The sequence below is a fragment of the Pelobates fuscus genome, chromosome 12, assembly GCF_036172605.1.
Source record: "Pelobates fuscus isolate aPelFus1 chromosome 12, aPelFus1.pri, whole genome shotgun sequence".
NCBI classification, from domain to species: domain Eukaryota; kingdom Metazoa; phylum Chordata; class Amphibia; order Anura; family Pelobatidae; genus Pelobates; species Pelobates fuscus.
The window spans coordinates 94844338-94863264 of NC_086328.1; the positions used below are offsets into that span (position 1 = coordinate 94844338).

Below are 18927 nucleotides of genomic sequence, written 5' to 3' on the forward strand. Positions count from 1 at the left end.
AATCTAGAATACCCTATGCACTCTATATATACAGAAGAACTATCACAATCTAAAGGATATGTATAAGCATATATGCACCTGTACGCCTAAGAATAGAATGCATCTCTAAGATTATTTGAAACACTTGGATATATCTAACCTGTGTGAGACCTGGACTTAACTAGTTTTTATGTTGCCCTTATCTCTCCTGCACTATATCCCTATGGGAGTATCACTTGCCTATTAGATCGCTGCCAGTAATCAAAATGGCGACAATGGACTTATCAGGAAATGGGACTTTACATGAGCGATACGTCACTTCCGGTCGACGAAAACCAGCGCAACGTCATTTCCGGTCGACGAAACCGGAACGAAAGTAAAGCAATCAGGACCACAGCTGAACCGGAACCGGAGGGCGCGAAACCATCCACCAATGGGACTCGAAAACAGCACTTAAAAGAAGACAGGGAACCAAGAGAGCAAGACACCGATTGAGAAAGCCGACCAGGCGAAACGCGTCTCGGACCACCTCAGAAGTTTGGACATTATTTCTATATATACTCATATATTTTTATTGTTTTTATAGTGTTATACACATAAGTATTTTTATCAATAAATATATTGTTATTACTTATTATATGTCCATCTGAGCTTCTGATTTAGTCTACACTCTGCAGTTCCCGCTCCAACAAAAGAAGGGTATGTGTCCCCTTATAGACACATTTGCTGAAACACTTAGAGCCAAGTCTGAGGCTCTATGAAAGGTGAGCAGTTATATTTTATCTATCTGCACACACTGGTACCCGAAACATACTGCACCAGATCTCGGTTTTTTATTATACCCCACAGAAAGAAAGTTTAGAAAATCAGCATCTGAAGGGTTCGTGTCTCCTTAAGGACACGTCTGCTCGAGAGATCTGAGCCTGTCCTATTTAGGCTCAGACCCATGTGAGTGAACCACTGTTTGGTTTTTTCACTCAAATTGCACTTAATAGTCTGCACTATTGTACCTTTCTCCCCCCTTAGGCTATACTGAAAACCCCAGGGGGGGTAAGTTTATTCATTTTATAGCGCTCCACCTTACACTGGGTTTATCGTGTATAAATACTCAGTAATTCCTCCGCTTTAAAATAGGTGCCTATTTAAATAGCCAAGCCTACTTACCCATAACTCAATTTCTTCCTTGCTTCCTCCTATGCCCTCCTCCTGACCCCTGTCAAGGCCTTTTTTCGTTTAGCTGCGCTTTGGCTACATGGGGCTACAGGTAAATGCCAATATTGATGAGGTTTTTTAATAATAACCCTTCCAGGCTACAGGTAAGAAATTAAGGGGGGGGGGGGGGGGGGTGGTGCTGACATCCATCCCTGGTGGTCCTTCTAATAAGTGAACTTGCGGCCGCATTTGACAGCATGTGGGCCGGTGAGGGAGATCCTTCTTTTTTTCCTTTTTCAATCAGGTGGTAACTTACATAGAAGTTTTTATCTCCCGCTTTGTTGATTGCATTTTAATCCCACTCAGGGAGCTTCTGCAAGGTCTACTAGGCTATTAACAGTGCTGGAAATATGACATTTTAAATTAAACAGACTGTGCAATAAAGAATGTTTAAACATTAGTTCTCACTTTTTATTAAGTGTCTAGGAAAGCTGTGTCACATACAGTGAGGCGTGACTAGGGCTGCATAAACAAAGTGATTTCCTAAATGGCAGAGGATTGAGCAGTGAGACTGTAGGGGCATGGTCCATACACCAAAACTGCCTCATTAACCCCTTAAGGACACATGACGTGTGACATGTCATGATTCCCTTTTATTCCAGAAGTTTGGTCCTTAAGGGGTTATGCTAAAGTTGTTTTGGTGACTATAGTGTCCCTTTAAATGTGAAATTCACTATGAATTTACTTTAAATTTGTGAATAATCATGTAAGAGATTAAAGTCCAGTATTGCATTTAGAAGAATCTTTGGTACCCAAGCTAAACCTGAGTAGAGATAATAGATTCAGATTTTAAAGTGTAGAGACATCACCACACCTACTGACTGGTGACACCGGCCTACTTTAATAGCTCTCTGTTACACTCGTCTAGGTTTAAAAAAAATAAAAAATAAAAATTAGTGGGGAAGTTGGAAATAAGGGGGTGCTTGAGAATTATGTGTCTATGGTTACTTGTGATGTTGATACTGCCATGCTCCTGAAACAGAGACTGTCTTTTTTTCCCTAGTCTTTGTTAGGAGCAAAAATCCTGTTATGTTTAATACCCAACCAGGGACACTCAGTGAAGAATGATTAGCTTACATCTTGACTTTACGGACTCAACAATTATTTGAAATGTTTAAATAAAGATATTTGTTTCACAACACAATTCCCCCTTTTCGGTGGTTTTTGGATTGGCTACATACACTAGAGACTTAAAAACTCTGCTTGCACGAATTCTCTCATTTATGTTGTAACTATGTAAATACTCTCCTTATAGACACATTCTAACAGTTAAGAGGTAAGTCAATACCACACCAAGGAACCATCACTGGGAGCAGAAATTATTCTTATGTTTTAGTCACCCGGTGCCCATTATAGGTGCAGGGTGTGTTTAATATAATTGGTTGTGGTTAAATGTATTGTGTGCTCTCCTGCTGATGCTTGATGCCAACAAGGTGGATTTTGCTGTGGAGCCTTTCAGTGGCGTACACATGACCCATGGGGCCCCGGTGCGAAAATTGATCCGTGGGCCCCCCCTTGCACTTACTCTGCGCGGGCCGGGGCAGCAACACATGGCGGCTGGGCACCTGGTCGCAGGGGTTGCAGGGCTGCGACCGCGGTATGTACGCCAGTGCATGCAGATGCACACACACTTAAAGGACCACTACAGACACCCAGATCACATCAGCTCAATGAAGCTGTTATGTTTCACTGAGGGTTAATCCAGCCTCTAGTGGCTGTCTCACTGACAGTCGCTAGAGGCGCTTCCGCCATTTTAAGACACTGAACGTCCATAGGAAAGCATTGAGTAATGCTTTCCTATGGGCGGTTTGAATGCGTGCACGGCTCTTGCCGTGCATGCGCATTCGGAGCTGAGAGGCGGAGGGATCCCCAGCGCCATGGGAGTCCGGCGCTGGAGAAAGGTAAGTGCTGAAGACACACACACACACTCTCACGAACAAATGCATACACACTAGCTAACAGACACACACATTTACTGACAGAGACACACTCAGCGGCAGACATACATACACACTCACTTACAAAACATACACTCTCACTGACAAACACACACTCACTAACAGACATCAAACAGACTCACTAACATACACACACAAACACACTCAGTAACAGACACACACAGTAACACACTCACTGACACTCACGAGCAGACACACACTAACACAAACACCAACACTCACACTAACACACCCACACTAACACACCCACACTAACACACCCACACTAACACACACACACACTAACACTCACACACACACTAACACTCACACACACACTAACACTCACACACACACTCACTAACACACACACACACTCACTCACACACACACACTCACTCACACACACTAACTCACACACACTAACTCACACACACTAACTCACACACACTAACACTCACACACACACTAACACACACACACACACACTAACACACACACACACACTCACACACTCACTCACACACTCACACACACACTCACTCACACACACTAACACACACTCACTCACACACACACACACTTACACGTTTTTTTTTTTTAATTTAATCCCCCCAGCCTCCCTACCTTTTGGAGTGCTGAGGGGATTCCCTGGGGTCCAGTGGTGCTGCTGGGCTCCAAGGCGGGCAGTCAGGCTGGCCGGTGCGCGAGGGAGCACTCTCCCCTGAGTGCTTCCTCTTCAGCTCCCTCGCGCGCCGCGTAGGGATGCCGGTGCCGGAAGATGACGTCATCTTCCGGCTCCGGTATCAGTGCGGTGCGCGAGGGAGCTGAAGAGGAAGCACTCAGGGGAGAGTGCTCCCTCGCGCACCGGCCAGCCTGACTGCCTGCCGGGTGTAAGCAGGGACAGCCTCGGGGGGCCCGGAGGTGGCCGGCTTCAGGGCCCCCCAGGAGAAGAGGCTGGCCCAGTGGGTACATACAGGGTCGCAGGGGCGGCCGGGCCCCCTGCGACCCTGGTATGTACGCCACTGGAGCCTTTACAGCACCCTCTGTTGGTAGCAGGTATATTCACTACCTGAATAGGTAGTCTTGGTAATTTGCATATTTAATTTGATATTTATATTGCTAATACTGCAGGCAGGAGAGATTTTTTTGTGCTAATTATTGTTTCCCCCAAACCTTTATAAATATGTCATTAAGTTAATTTAAGTTCCTGTATGTTGCCTGATATGATTTGGTTATTTGTATTTTATTGAAGTTGTCACGGCAATCTAAATGTAACAAGCATATGGGCTAGTCCTGAGTAAAAATAAAGAAGAGTATGTTAGTTCCTTTTGGAACTGTGTGTACTGTGTAGATTTTTTAGGGTTCCCAGTAACAGTGTCTTCTGACCTGTTGGTTGGCTGCACGAACCCTCTAGTCCAGGGGCAAATCAAAGAGAGTTAGGCCTAAGTGTCTTTATATAGACAAGAACTATCACATTGCAGGCAGAGGTTCATACCTGCCTGGAGTGAAAGCTGCAGAGGAGACAACATCTGCCAGGAAGGAAAGAGCTCCAGAGGAATAAGCAGATGGGACAATGCCTGCCTGGAAGGAAGCCGCTCAAGAGAGACCCCAGTCAAGCTTCAGCAACTGGGGCTGAAGCATTCCCGGGTCGCAGCAAGTCGCTAGGAAGCGGACTGGGCGGAGGTACTCAGTCGAAGTTCAGTACTGATGACTCTACAGCACATCGACTGACTATATTTACTAACGCAAGCAGAATGCACGTCAAGCTGAGGTTTTATCAGCTACTGTTTATTGGATGTATGATTGGTTTGCTGCCACTAGCCTTTTATGGAATGAATATTTTCAACATTTTTGAGGTTTTGCTCATGTCTATGACCTATAGCTTAACAAATCTTTCAAAAAGTTAAAATAACATTTTAAAAAACAGTGGTTTTACTTACAATTCCTCCATTGTTCTCACACTGCAGTAGAACTACAAAACTCTGATTTATCTGTGTGAAAGTAAATATAAATAAATATTTAAATAAGTATATATATATATATATAATCAGTTTTGACAATTCAGTGGACAATAACATCAACAAGCGGTTCAGAGACTTTGAAACAGTTTTACTTTAATATTCTTTTGAAAATGAAACTTGCATTCAAATTTGAGATGCCTTGCTCAAGATACATAATGTATTCAATATTTTATGTCCTACAACACATTACTGCTGCAGTTGCAGTATTGCAGTTTTTGTGAATAGATCATGTCTCCATATAGGAGCTAAATCACTTTTGTTTCTGTACATGCAGTGCAAGTCACACCACCCCTGGCTGTGGCTCACACTGTATGCATGAAAATAAGGCTTCATTTTTAATCAGATGTTAACTTACTTTAGAAGCTTTTATCTTCCGCTCTGTTAATTGAACTTTAAACTTATACAGGAGGCCCCTTCAGGGTCTACCAAGCTATGAACAGAGCAAAAGATAAGAAATTCTAAATTAAACAGATGGTGCAATAAAGGAAGTTTAAACATCAAGAAATCAACATGAAGTTTATTCTCTTTTTACAGGAAAGGCTGTGCAAGTCACCTGCAGGGAGGTGTGGCTAGGGCAGCATAAACAAAGTTATTTCACTCCTAAATAGCAGTGAATTGAGCAGAGAGGCTGTAGGGGTATGATCTATACACCAAAACTGCTTAATTGAGCTAAACTTGTTTTTGTTATGTGTTCCTTTAATTGTTTATCGTGCTTTCCTTTTATTTCTGTCTCCTCGTATTCACAATGTCTGACCTCATATGCCAGCTGAACATCCAACTTGCTTAAAACACTGGACTTTATTTTACGTTGTGACTATCTATTTACTCATACAACGGATTTACTTATATTCCACACTATATTTGTATCTATCAAACAGGACCTGCTACTACAATATGACATCTTATTCAAAGAGACTGAACAATTACAACCCTATTTAAGTATTCATTATATTTCTGTCTAGTTCTGTTTACTTATTTCTTTGTTTCCTGTTCTGGGGCATATTGTCTAAATCCTATTCCCTATTATCCCTTTATTAAGTGTTCTTGTATAGCAAGACCACTTAATGTTATCTCACATATATATTATTAAGTGTTCTTGCATAGCAAGACCACTTAATGTTATCTCACATATATATTATTATTATTATTATTATTAAGTGTTCTTGCATAGCAAGACCACTTAATGTTATATCACATATATATTATTATTATTATTCTTATTATAGCCAAATTTGCCACCCTAACTCCTCCCAATTTTTACACTACATAGACAAAAATATACCGAAACGTGCAGATTGTTCCCGATTGGCGTGCTATTACTTTGTGGAACATTTCGCCAAATGGTTCACGGAATATCGTCATTTTTGTGGCGAAATTTGTCCCATAGGAATGAAGGGCAAAGCTAGAGTGGGAGCTGGCAAAAGCTGAAAAATCAGGACATGATTTCTAAACTGCCACCACTCCCTCATTTTCAGGCCCACCTACACAAATCTTATATCAAAACGTTCAGCTATCCCTGTTGCCACTACAAATGTCCACATTTAAGCCATAGTCCTGATAGTTTTCACAATATGACCATTTGTTTGCAACTCACACCGTCCATTGACATTCATTGAAACTCCACTCTGCAAAGCTCACATTTGAAGGCCAATTTCTAAACTGCGACTGTGCCATCATTGTTAATATCTCAGAGACATACTATACATCAAAATGTAGGTCTGGGTCTTGTGATTATCACAATATAAAGCTCTTCACTGTAGGATTTATAGTTTTTAAAATACGACCGTTTGAAGATGGCAACCGCAAAACTACTCTGACCTGTGCCAGGCTGCAGCAGCAAGTGATGTCATAGACAGGGCCTTTTGCACCTGCTAATGTTTTTATAACTGTATGTTTTAACCCCTTCAGGACGGAGTCAATAGTGCACGTTCTGATCAAAACAAAACGTAAACAAAAACTGGAAATTGCGCTATATGTCTGTTCACCCGTAGTTCCCCTCTTTCATATTATATGCACCCACACTTATTATATATCATTTTGTTCAGGAGAAACAGGGCTTTAATTTATCATTAACTATTCATATATGGAACATAATTCATTATGAATAAAATTTTAAAAAAATGTGAGAAAATAAGATTTTTTTTAAATTTGTATTTCCGTCTGACATTTTAGCTGTGAATGTCATAATACTGTTAGGTTTTACTGCACAAAAATGCACATATTTGTAATCAGCGATGTCTCACGAGTACAACAGTATCCCCCATTAACAGGTTTTATGGTGTTTTGGAAAGTTACAGGGTCAAATATAGAACGTTCCATTTTCAAATAGAAATTTGCCAGATTGGTAATGTTACCTTTGAGACGGTGTGGTAGCCCAGCAATGAGAATAACCCCCATAATGACATACCATTTGAAAAAGTAGACAACCAAAGGTATTGAAAGTGGGGTATGTTTAGTCTTTTTTAGTAGCCACTTAGTCACAAAATTTACTGGCCAAAGTTAACGTTCATATTTGTTTTTGTGTTAAAAAAGCAAAAAACGAATATTTGGCCAGTGTTTGTGACTAAGTGGCTACTAAGAAAGACTGGACATACCCCACTTGTTATACCTTGGGTTGTCTACTTTTGCAAATGGTATGCCATCATGGGGGTAATTCTCATTCCTGGGCTACCATACGCTCTCAAAGGCAACATAACCAATCTGGCAAATTTCAATGTCAAAAAAATGAAATGCAAGCCTTATATGTGACTCTCTAACTTTCCAAAACACCATGAAACTTGTACATGGGGGGTACTGTTATTCTCGGGAGACTTCACTAAACACAAATATTAGTGTTTTAAAACAGTAAAACATATTACAACAATAATATAGTCCATAAAAGTGCAGTTCGTTTGTAAAAAAATGCAAAAAATGTAACTTTTACTTAAAATATCATCGTTGTAATACAATTAACCAATTTGAAACACTAATATTTGAGTTCAGCGAAGTCTCCCAAATAAAACAGTACCCCCCATGTACAGGTTTTATGTTGTCTTGGAGAGTTACAGGGTCAAATATAGTGCTTGCGAATTAAATTCTCAGCACTTTCTCCCTGTGTTGTCAGGTATGTCAATCAAATTTTAATTAATCAAATCACCTAATTATGTTAAAAGATTACTTAAATATACACGTAGAATTTTAATATATATGCATTTATAGGTATTTAAATTCTACGTGTATACTAATGTAATCTTTTATGTAATTATATGTATTTATCTATATATATCTATTTGCGGTTATTTGCATTTTATATATAGATAGATATATATAGAATGTCATTCTAAGTGTATTTTGTTACATATATATATATATTAATAACAAAATACACTTAGAATGAAATTACATATGTATATATAATTTATATTAAATTTTGTTTCAATATTTTATTTATTAATTGTATTATTTTATTTATTTATTATTGTAATTATACGTATTTATATATATAATATATGTGTATATATATTATATATATAATATATATGTATATTATATATATGTAACGTCATTCTAAGTGTATTAGAATACTAATATATATACTTATATTAGTATTAAAATACACTTTGTATGACGTTAAATATATATAATATACATATATATTATATATATAATATATATACATATATTATATATATAAAAATGCATTTAATTTATTTTATAACCTGTCTAATATTTTTTTTTTACACCTCCTACCAGCAGGGGGACTGTCTAATATTTTAGACAGTCCCCCTGCTGGCAGATCCACAGATAGCTATAGGGGGCCATGTGATCGCTCTTTGAGAGCGATCACATGGCCCCCGGGGGCCTGATTTGCCGTGGGAGGGCTGCCTGGGCTGTGAGGCAGTCCTCCCGAAGCGGAGCGCCGGTAAGGTGAGTATACCGGGCGCTCCAGGGGCTTCAGCCGTTACGGCGTGCTATGCCGTCACAACGGCTTTAAAGCCCACTTAATCCGTGACGGCATAGCACGTCGTAACGGCGGGAAGGGGTTAATGTAACTGTGAAGCACTTTGTGCAACAACGTTGCAATTAAATGTGCTATATAAATAAATAATATCAGTTACTCTGCCCACTCCATTTGTAGACTACTGGTGGAGGCAAGAACACTTCACAGCTTTTCTAGTATTGTACTTATAATCTCTTATAGGTTTATCTTCAATTATCCTTCCTATAACTTCTTTTATAGGTTTACCTTATTTCCACTTTGGGCTTGCAGTCTAAATCCTTTATTCCTTAGGCTACTTACTTCCCTGTAAAGTCAGACATTCTGTTCTGTTCACTATTTTTTATTCCTATAACTACAATAATAGGATATCATGTTCTTACAAGAATGTCTAAGATCGCAAATAAAGACCCTGAAATGAACCCCAGTTTCAGTCTCATCCCTGACCTGCACAAGATCATGACATAATGACTCCCTTGACTCTTACTGGACTTTAAAGGTCAATATGTAAGTTTGGGATCCAAGTTACAGACAAATCACAGGGACATAGAACATAGCTGCTGATTTCAATGTTCAGTCTTCAGCCCTGTTGGGTTAAAAACTACGTTCAGGTATTCAGATCACATGTACATTTTTCCGTGACATCAGCATTTTGTGTATGCTATGCTTCAGCTCTGCAGAATTTTGATACCCAAAAAAATTTGGAAAATAATTCAGGAAACCAGTAAAAGGAAAAAAGGTGCCTATGACCAGCGGTGTATCTACTGCGAGGATAACAAGACATTTGCCTTGGGTGGCACTTTTAGGGGGGTGGCAAAAAAAGCCGCCCCCCAAACACCCTGGCAAATGCCTTGCGAGGGTGCACTCTCCCCTGAACTCTTTCCTGCTCAGCTCCCTCACGCGCACCGCAGTTATGCCGGAGCCGGAATATGACGTGATTCCAGCCCCAGCAACACTAAGAGGCGCGCGAGGGAGTTGAGCAGGAGGATCAGAGCTCCCTCATCGCCCGCCTCCACTCTGCGTATAACAGTGTATAACTGTGAATGAGTGTTTATGTCTGTGAATGTGTATGTTTCAGTGAAAGTGTGTGTTGGTTAAACAGTGTGTGTGACAATGACTGTGTATCTGTAAGTGAGTGTATGTCAGTGCATCAATCAGTGAGGCCGAGTGTCTGTCAGGAAGAGAAATTTGAAGGGGTGGGGGTACCTGAGTTTTGTCATGCCTAGGGCAGCACAGAACCAGAATACACCACTGCCTATGACTGTGCTGACAACACTATTGCCTGGCCTACTGGGTATGCAATCTCAGGCATGTCTGCAGTGGCCATTCTGAGTTGCGAAAATTTGATAATTATATATTGAGATTTAAAAAATTTAGCAGGTCAAATAATTGTAATCTTTTTGCTTTAGTTACCATGTATTAATAAAAATGAGCAGTAATTTCAAGTTGAAAATAGGGGATTTATCAAAACATTAAAGGAAAATGTCAGTGGGCAATTGACCATCCACTCACCTCTTCCACCACATTAAAGGAAAATGTCAGTGGGCAATTGACCATCCACTCACCCCTTCCACCCTGGCACGAATAAAGCTTCCCAATACTTCCATACTGCAGTATCAGTGACCGTCCTCCTGTGTCTCTCTCATTGTTCTCCCCCTCCCTGCAGCCTGTGCCTTCTCCTTTTCTATGCTCCCCATGCAGCACTCTCTCTATGCAGCTTGAAGGAAGTCACCGGCACTCACTTACTCCCAGTCTGCCAATGTGAAAGTGGCCTGATCGTGCCATTAAAGGGCCAGCAATATGTCCCCTAGTGTGGTAGCAAGTGTAGCTGCTCTCTCTGTTGAATGAGGCGCTTATAAAGCAGATAGATATGGACTTTGACAAGGTGTAGGAGATGCATGAGGCAAGTGCAAAACTATCTGATGGAAAAAGTATTGGGCTGTGGCCTGTCCTGTCCACATTCCTCTAATTCCTCTTGCTCATCTTACTCATAGTCAATAGCTGCTGTGACACTACTAATTGTGGTGGTGTCAGTGGTGGTGGAGGTGTCAGCACCTCCACCACCGAGTAGAAAGAGGTGCTCAAACTTTTAAAAGGTCATGGCACTACTGTTGATGGTGGATTGGGGACATCTACCCTCTGTCAGTTCGTCTTGGAATTAGTAGGTGGCATTGATGATGATGGTGATGATGGTTTTTCTCTTTACAATAAATTTGGGGTATGAATGACTGTGTATTGTGTAAACTAACACAATTTTATTTAGCAAAAATAGGTGTCCTTGTTGCAAAATAGGTTGGTGCTTGTTGAATTTACTAATGTAATGTAATGCTATTGTGTTTGACTTCAAGAAACACGGCACAGTGCTTTTACACTTGCACAGGACACACAGAAAAAAAAGATATGGATTTTTCTGTCAACAAACACTTAACAAAAGAAAAATATGTATTTTATAAATTGGTGATGTTAATTGGGTGTAATGTGTCAGTGACTAGCAGTAGAACACTGCGTAACCCCAAATCTCAGACTAGGATGAATGAAGTAGGCTATCTACCACTCAAAGTTTGTGAGACTGCCAATATGACATAGCCAGGCAAGTAGAACTTTTTTTAAAAAACATTTTTACTGATCAACAAGCCAACTCATTCTGATGAATTGCAGTTCGTCCCAAAATGAATCTCCAAGTCTAATTTAACATTATGCACAATATCGTTGTGGAAACACACCTGTCAGAGATACGGTTATAGTGGACATCTGTACTCACACTTAGTGACACTCACACTTAGTCACACTTGTGTAACTAAATCAACCCCTTCATCCAGGTAACCACATTTAAAACCAAAATAAATCACTATTATCCAAGCCAGGCTAAGAAATATAACTATTAACATATTCGCCATAACTTAGATATGTTTCACCTCCAGGTCCCCATAATTAAACTTGTAAATGATAAATATTAATGGTCACCATTTAGTAATATTTAACTGACCTCCAGTCATGTTTTCTCAATATTCTGTCAAAGTAAACTGAACAAGGAATTGTTAGGTGTCTATAACAAATTTATATAAATGCTGTAATATACAAGTGATACATCGCTACATAACATTTAACCGGAACACACATCAAATACATCAATACAAAGCTGCCCACAATTTAGAGTCACAAGATACAGATATACTAAAAAATAAAAACAGAGTGAAAATGGCAATAAACCCTAGATATAACATAAGGTACAAGACACACAATAAAGTGAAAAAATAATGCCAACCAAACGAAGATGACAGCACACACATACATATTACTATCAATATAAAATACAGCAGAACCTATAATGAAATCACAAAAATCGCATAGTGCAGAATATGAAACAAGCATACAATTTTATATATGTGTATAGCTCCCAAACACTCTCGAGCCTCTAGAGGCAAGCTCAGACTTTTAGCACACCAATTTAGAGATACATCATTTTATTCAATCATCAACCAGGCTCCAGTCACCCTATATTCCTTTGTTATTACCCATAAAGATGGTCCTGTACCATGAAGACGAAGTCACAGAAGTCACCATAAAAGCACACTGCAAATTATTAAACATAAATGGGGACACAAAATAAAAACAATAAAACATTGCCCATTGGAGTGGTCTGGGTGCCAACTCCCACTACCCTTAACGGTGCAACTGTAAATATTGCAGTTTTCATAAACTGCAATAATTACCTTGCAGGGTTAACTCCTCCTCTAGTGGCTGTCTACTAGACAGCCACTAGAGGGCACTTCCAGGATTCTAGCACAGATTTTCTGTGCTATAGCGTCGCTGGACGTCCTCACGCTATGTGAGGACCTCCAGCGTTGCTAAAATCCTCATAGGAAAGCATTGAAAGCATTTTCAATGCTTTACTATGGGGAGGTCTAATGCGCATGCGCATTAGGTCTCCCTCACCGGCCGCCGCGCATGCGCTGGACGTCCTCACGCTATGTGAGGACCTCCAGCGTTGCTAAAATCCCCATAGGAAAGCATTGAAAGCATTTTCAATGCTTTCCTATGGGGAGGTCTAATGCGCATGCGCGGCATGACGGCATTGGCGCGAATGCGCATTAGGTCTCCCCCGTCGGCGCATGCGCATTAGATCTCCCCCGCCGAATGACGTCAGCAGGGGAGGAGCGTGGGCGGACCCTAACCAGCGCTGAGGGTTTTAACCCCTTCAGCAACATGGGATGGGGGGGTGGGAGGTGGGCGGTTTGTTTTCCTGGCACTGGAGATTCCCTTTAAACTTAAAGTGCTGGAATGATCCAGACTGGCTGAGTATATACTGGATATGAGTAGATAGATATGTACAGATAATCAAATAATTAATATGTAAAAAAGTAAAAAAGTGAAAATATCCGTGAAAACTTGCCTTAATGGCTCACCTCTATAAAGGTTAATAATCCCTATTACCTATACAACTCTGAAATAAACAACTGACTACTGACTTTATTAGGCTACAACAAAAGGTCAAGTCCAGAGTTAAGAGTGTATAGAGTAGGTGTATGTCAGATAGCTGACATAGTATCTAGGGAATAGGTCACTACAAAGAACCTAAATGGTTCCTATATGCTACGTGAATGGTTTAAGACTCTTGTCCTGAAAAGGTCTGTGTATAAAAAGTTATTATCAGGGAGTCAAAAACCAACACGGCATATGGGCAAATGTATAGCTATTATCCTGTATAGGTTGGTAGACGAATCTAGTATTAGGAGGGAATACGATATACCCCCCAAAAAAAACCTAGTGCTAGATAACTGTAACGCCAAACAAATACTGGTTACAGTGTATACAGGCAGTAAGTAGCCATTGTCCTGGGTATATTAATTGGATAGATCTAGCATTTAGCAGGGAATTTGGGATATCCACCAAAGTCTAATGCCAGGTAAACTGTAACCCCAATCAATAATGGTTACAGTATATCCAATGTAGACCCCAGTCCAGTCTGTGGGAATTTAATCTCAATAGACTGTAGCGTAGTGACCAAAGTAAGAGGTGAAAAGACAAAGATTAAAGTGACTCCATGTGTAGAACCATACTTAGAATGTTGGTTGCCTACACATGGTGATAGATAGTCCTAAGTGAAAATAAAGTAAGTGAAAAGGGAGCCCATAGAGCCCGACGTGCGTTTCGGTGCTTGCTTAGATGCACCTTCGTCAGGGGCTAGTAGGAGACTGTTCCTAGTCTCCTTTTATATGTGGTCAAAACCCAAAAACTTCAGAAATGTCCAATCAGAAAGCCGATATCTGGCGCCAAAATCCCTATTAGGCATATTCTAATTATCTGGACTAAGCCAGCCAATCATTGCCCTGTATTCTGACGTTCATCTGGGACTATTAGGCAAACTGTGTGCCGAAAATAAATTAAGAGCACTACTTTGCTAGCTCTAACAGAGACTCAGGAGACTGTTGCAACTTGTATGGCTACATTCTGTGTGTGTTAGATCAGAAGATCCTGTTCCGATGTTGCACGGCAATGTTTAACAGATTTAGCCGTGTTAATACTGCGTGTCGAGTCCCACGTGGGCATATGTAAATAGGCTATTCTGACTCAGCCTATCATGTGTCTTAAAATCCGACATGTCTCTATCCGGAATTTAACCGGCTCGTTGCCGGAGGGGGATCGAGAGAGCTATGTATGCTGCTATAGTAGAAATCAGAGGCTGGGACACCTCTGTGTGGGACTAGGTTCCACATGGCGAGCTATATTGGATGTATTTTATGTTGTTCGGCTGCAGGTGCTGAAAGAATACTAATAAATAATATAATGCATTATCAGCATGTACCTGTGCAGAATTTCTACTGTGTGGACCGATGTTGTGTCCTAAGTGAATTGTATATTGTTACTACATCTAAATAAATGCTCAGAGAGTGATGTCTCCATAAGTGTTTGAAATGTGTGTTTGGTGTTTCTGATAGACTTAGAAGAATAAATAAATAATAATAATGAAAAATGATGAAAAAATGAAGAAATGTGAAAATATGTTGGTATTACGAATATTTACAAATATTTACAATATATACATATTACGCTTAGGTAATGATAGATATTTGATGAAGCGAGCTAAAACGTATGGATCGGCTACCAAAGGGAGAGGATATAAACCATTGAGTTATAGGTTTGGCGTTGACTCAGAAAAGTGGATGGAGGGTATTCAAATCAAGGGGGTATATGAAAAGCCTTCATTAAGAGAAGGGAAGAGGCAGCCAATACGTGTTCTCGTAAGTTCATGGACATCCTATGTAGATCTGAAAAACAAAGACTTGATAAAATCAATAAAGAGGTGGATGAGGAGGTAGAAAAAATTGAAACTTTCAAAACTGAGAGTAACTTTGAACAACTAGAAATCAAATTGAAAAACCAGTTGGAAAGATTCCAATCTACCATAAAAACCCGAAAACACTCTAAATTTATAAGGGATACTAAAGACTTCCAAACAGGGAATATTTACCAGAGATCTAAACAAAACAGAAGGGTGGAATTTGACCAATTCTCCACCTCGGAGTACGATACAAGTGGCTCTGAACCAGAAACTAGCTCAGACAGTTCCGCCGCCCCTCTTGAACCCAATCCCAAGAGCATCCTAAAGAAAGGGATTAATTTTTTAGCCAGAGCGAACCAGGACGCAAGACCGCAGAGAAACACAAGGAGCAAATCTACTCGAGGTTTCCAACGGAGGAAAGCGTATTGACCCAAGAAAGTCAAATCATCAACTTATCCTCATACCATCTTACCACCTCGGAAACTCAGCTACTAAAAAAAGGATTGTCATTTGTCCCAACACCCAAATTTGATAAATTTGGCTGGACAAAAGACATCCACTTGTTTGCTAGGAAACTAGCTCTACATAAGTACCACTGTATTAAGAGAACCAAGCAAGCAACAAGACTGGGTTTAGAGGATAGAGATATGAACTTGCTAGATAGTCTGGTGGAGCTTCTCAACAGCAATGATCCATACAGCACACAATCAGCACCTTTTACCAACCTAAAACCAAAGAGTAAATTTACACCGTACATACAAGAATATAAATATATAGACCTGTTTGTAGAACTGTCCTGCAAAGAAATAGAGGCATTAGGGTTTGACTCCCAGTCCAGTTTCCAGCCTAATAACCTAAGTGCACCTGAAACCAGAGCACTAGCTAAACTAAAAAGGAACGAAACAATTATTATCAAACCATCTGATAAAGGCGGTAACCTGGTGATACTGGATAGAACTCAATATGTTCAGATGGTACACAGAATACTAGATGATAGGGATACATATACAGCACTCCCTGCTGACCCTACAAAGAGATTCTACTTGGAACTGAAGGTTATTCTGGACCAGGCCCTTCAAAATGAATTAGTAAGCATGGAAGAATATAAATTTATGCTCAACAAAAAACCAACCATAGCCACTTTCTATTCATTGCCCAAGATCCACAAACAGCAAAAAACATTAACTGGAAGACCTATAGTATCAGGCAATAATAACCTCACCCAAAACTGCAGTGTATATGTAGAACGAATTCTGGGTGATTTAGTCAAAACCCTCCCTTCATATCTGAGGGATACGAAACAAACCTTAAAAGCACTAAATGACCTGATACTACCCAAAGAGGCGAAACTATGCAGCTTAGATGTGGAAGGGCTGTATAGCTCTATTCCTCATAAAATAGGCCTCAACAACACACAATGGTTCCTACAGACAAGAGATGTATCCTTAAATGACCATAACCACTTTGTGCTGCAACTTTTACAGTTTATTCTAACGCACAACTACTTCCTCTTTGAGGGTACCCACTACCACCAGGTGAGAGGGACTGCTATGGGGACAACTTGTGCCCCCTCCTATGCAAACCTCCACCTGGGGTGGTGGGAACACAACGTTGTCTTTGGTCCACAATTTGTTAACTACCATGGCTACATTAAAATGTGGAAACGCTATATAGACAACGTATTAATTGTCTGGACAGGCACAAATGAGTCCTTTGAAGAATTTGTGAAGGAATTGAACATCAATAATTTGAACCTCAAACTGACACATGAGATGGGTGGTAACCAAATTAATTTTTTGGATCTGACCTTACAAACCTCAGGAGCTGAACATCACATCTCCACCACCCTTTTCAAGAAACCTACAGCCACTAATAACTTCTTAAACTGGCAAAGCCATCATCCCAGTACCTTAAAGAAAGGCATACCAGTAGGCCAATACCTGCGCGTCAGACGGAATTGCTCTACTCTTGAGGAATTCAAAAGCAAAGCAAAATCCCTAAGATCTCAGTTCAAAGCAAAGGGATATTCGAATAGATGTCTCAAATCTGCATATAGGAGAGCTCTAATGACTGAACGAGAATTACTCCTTGAAGACAATCCCAGGAAGGATAAGTCACAGAATATAATCAGGTGCATCGGCACCTTTGACTCTGGCTGGGACCCAGTAAAACAGATTCTAGACAGATACTGGCCCCTCATTTATCAAGACCAACACCTTAAAGAAGTTCTGACTTCACATGTATCACTGACAGCCAGAAGAGGTCGCAATCTGAAAGATCTACTAGTACCTAGCCACCTTTCACTACCTAAACCTGCAAATACATGGCTTAAAACCCCGGCTATTGGTACCTTCCAGTGTGGCCGCTGCAAAGCGTGTAAATTTATTCGCAAAAATTCCAAAACTTTCTTGAACTCCACTAACACCCAGACACATACAGTCAACACTTTCTTCAACTGCCAAACGTCAGGTTTGATATACCTTCTGACGTGCAGTTGTGACCTTAAGTATGTAGGAAAAACTTTCAGACCCTTTAAGAAACGAATCCTCGAACACGTGAACTCTGTGAACCCATCCAGACAAATAGACACAGTCATCTCTAGACACCTTAAACTAAGACACGGCGGCTCAGCACATGGTTTACGTTTCAACGGTATTGAAAAAATCAAACTTGGCCCTAGGAAAGGTGACATAGACAGTAAACTTCTCCAGAGGGAGAGTTACTGGATCTTTACACTGAAGACCTTGTCCCCAAATGGCCTTAATGAAGGCTTTTCATATACCCCCTTCATTTGAATACCCTCCATCCACTTTTCTGAGTCAACCCCAAACCTATAACTCAATGGTTTATATCCTCTCCCTTTGGTAGCCGATCCATACGTTTTAGCTCGCTTCATCAAATATCTATCATTACCTAAGCGTAATATGTATATATTGTAAATATTTGTAAATATTCGTAATACCAACATATTTTCACATTTCTTCATTTTTTCATCATTTTTCATTATTATTATTTATTTATTCTTCTAAGTCTATCAGAAACACCATAACTTAAGTCCTGCTATTTAGCAACCCGATATCCTTCTATCTGAGACTGCCCGAACACAGTAATGTGAGTTTATATATAAAAAGCTAACATCATAAATTAACCAAGAGACAGGGGAGTACATTACTCTCACGAACTGAGAAATTCTAATTGACAGTAACTTGGACTACAATTGTATCCCCACACCCCCGTCTGGTTAAATATTAAGACAAACACACATTTCAAACACTTATGGAGACATCACTCTCTGAGCATTTATTTAGATGTAGTAACAATATACAATTCACTTAGGACACAACATCGGTCCACACAGTAGAAATTCTGCACAGGTACATGCTGATAATGCATTATATTATTTATTAGTATTCTTTCAGCACCTGCAGCCGAACAACATAAAATACATCCAATATAGCTCGCCATGTGGAACCTAGTCCCACACAGAGGTGTCCCAGCCTCTGATTTCTACTATAG

At 40.1% G+C, this 18927-nt stretch overlaps 1 protein-coding gene across 2 annotated transcripts in view; it reads right to left on the reverse strand.

Moving 5' to 3' along the window:
• The window catches only part of CDHR5 (cadherin related family member 5), a 77319-nt gene that overhangs the window by 49477 nt on the left and 8915 nt on the right, over nucleotides 1–18927 (reverse strand). For both annotated transcript variants that reach the window (XM_063438694.1, XM_063438693.1), the window contains exon 3: nucleotides 5072–5122. In XM_063438694.1, the coding sequence (XP_063294764.1) occupies nucleotides 5072–5122 (51 nt within the window). The remainder of the gene's footprint in view (nucleotides 1–5071; nucleotides 5123–18927) is intronic.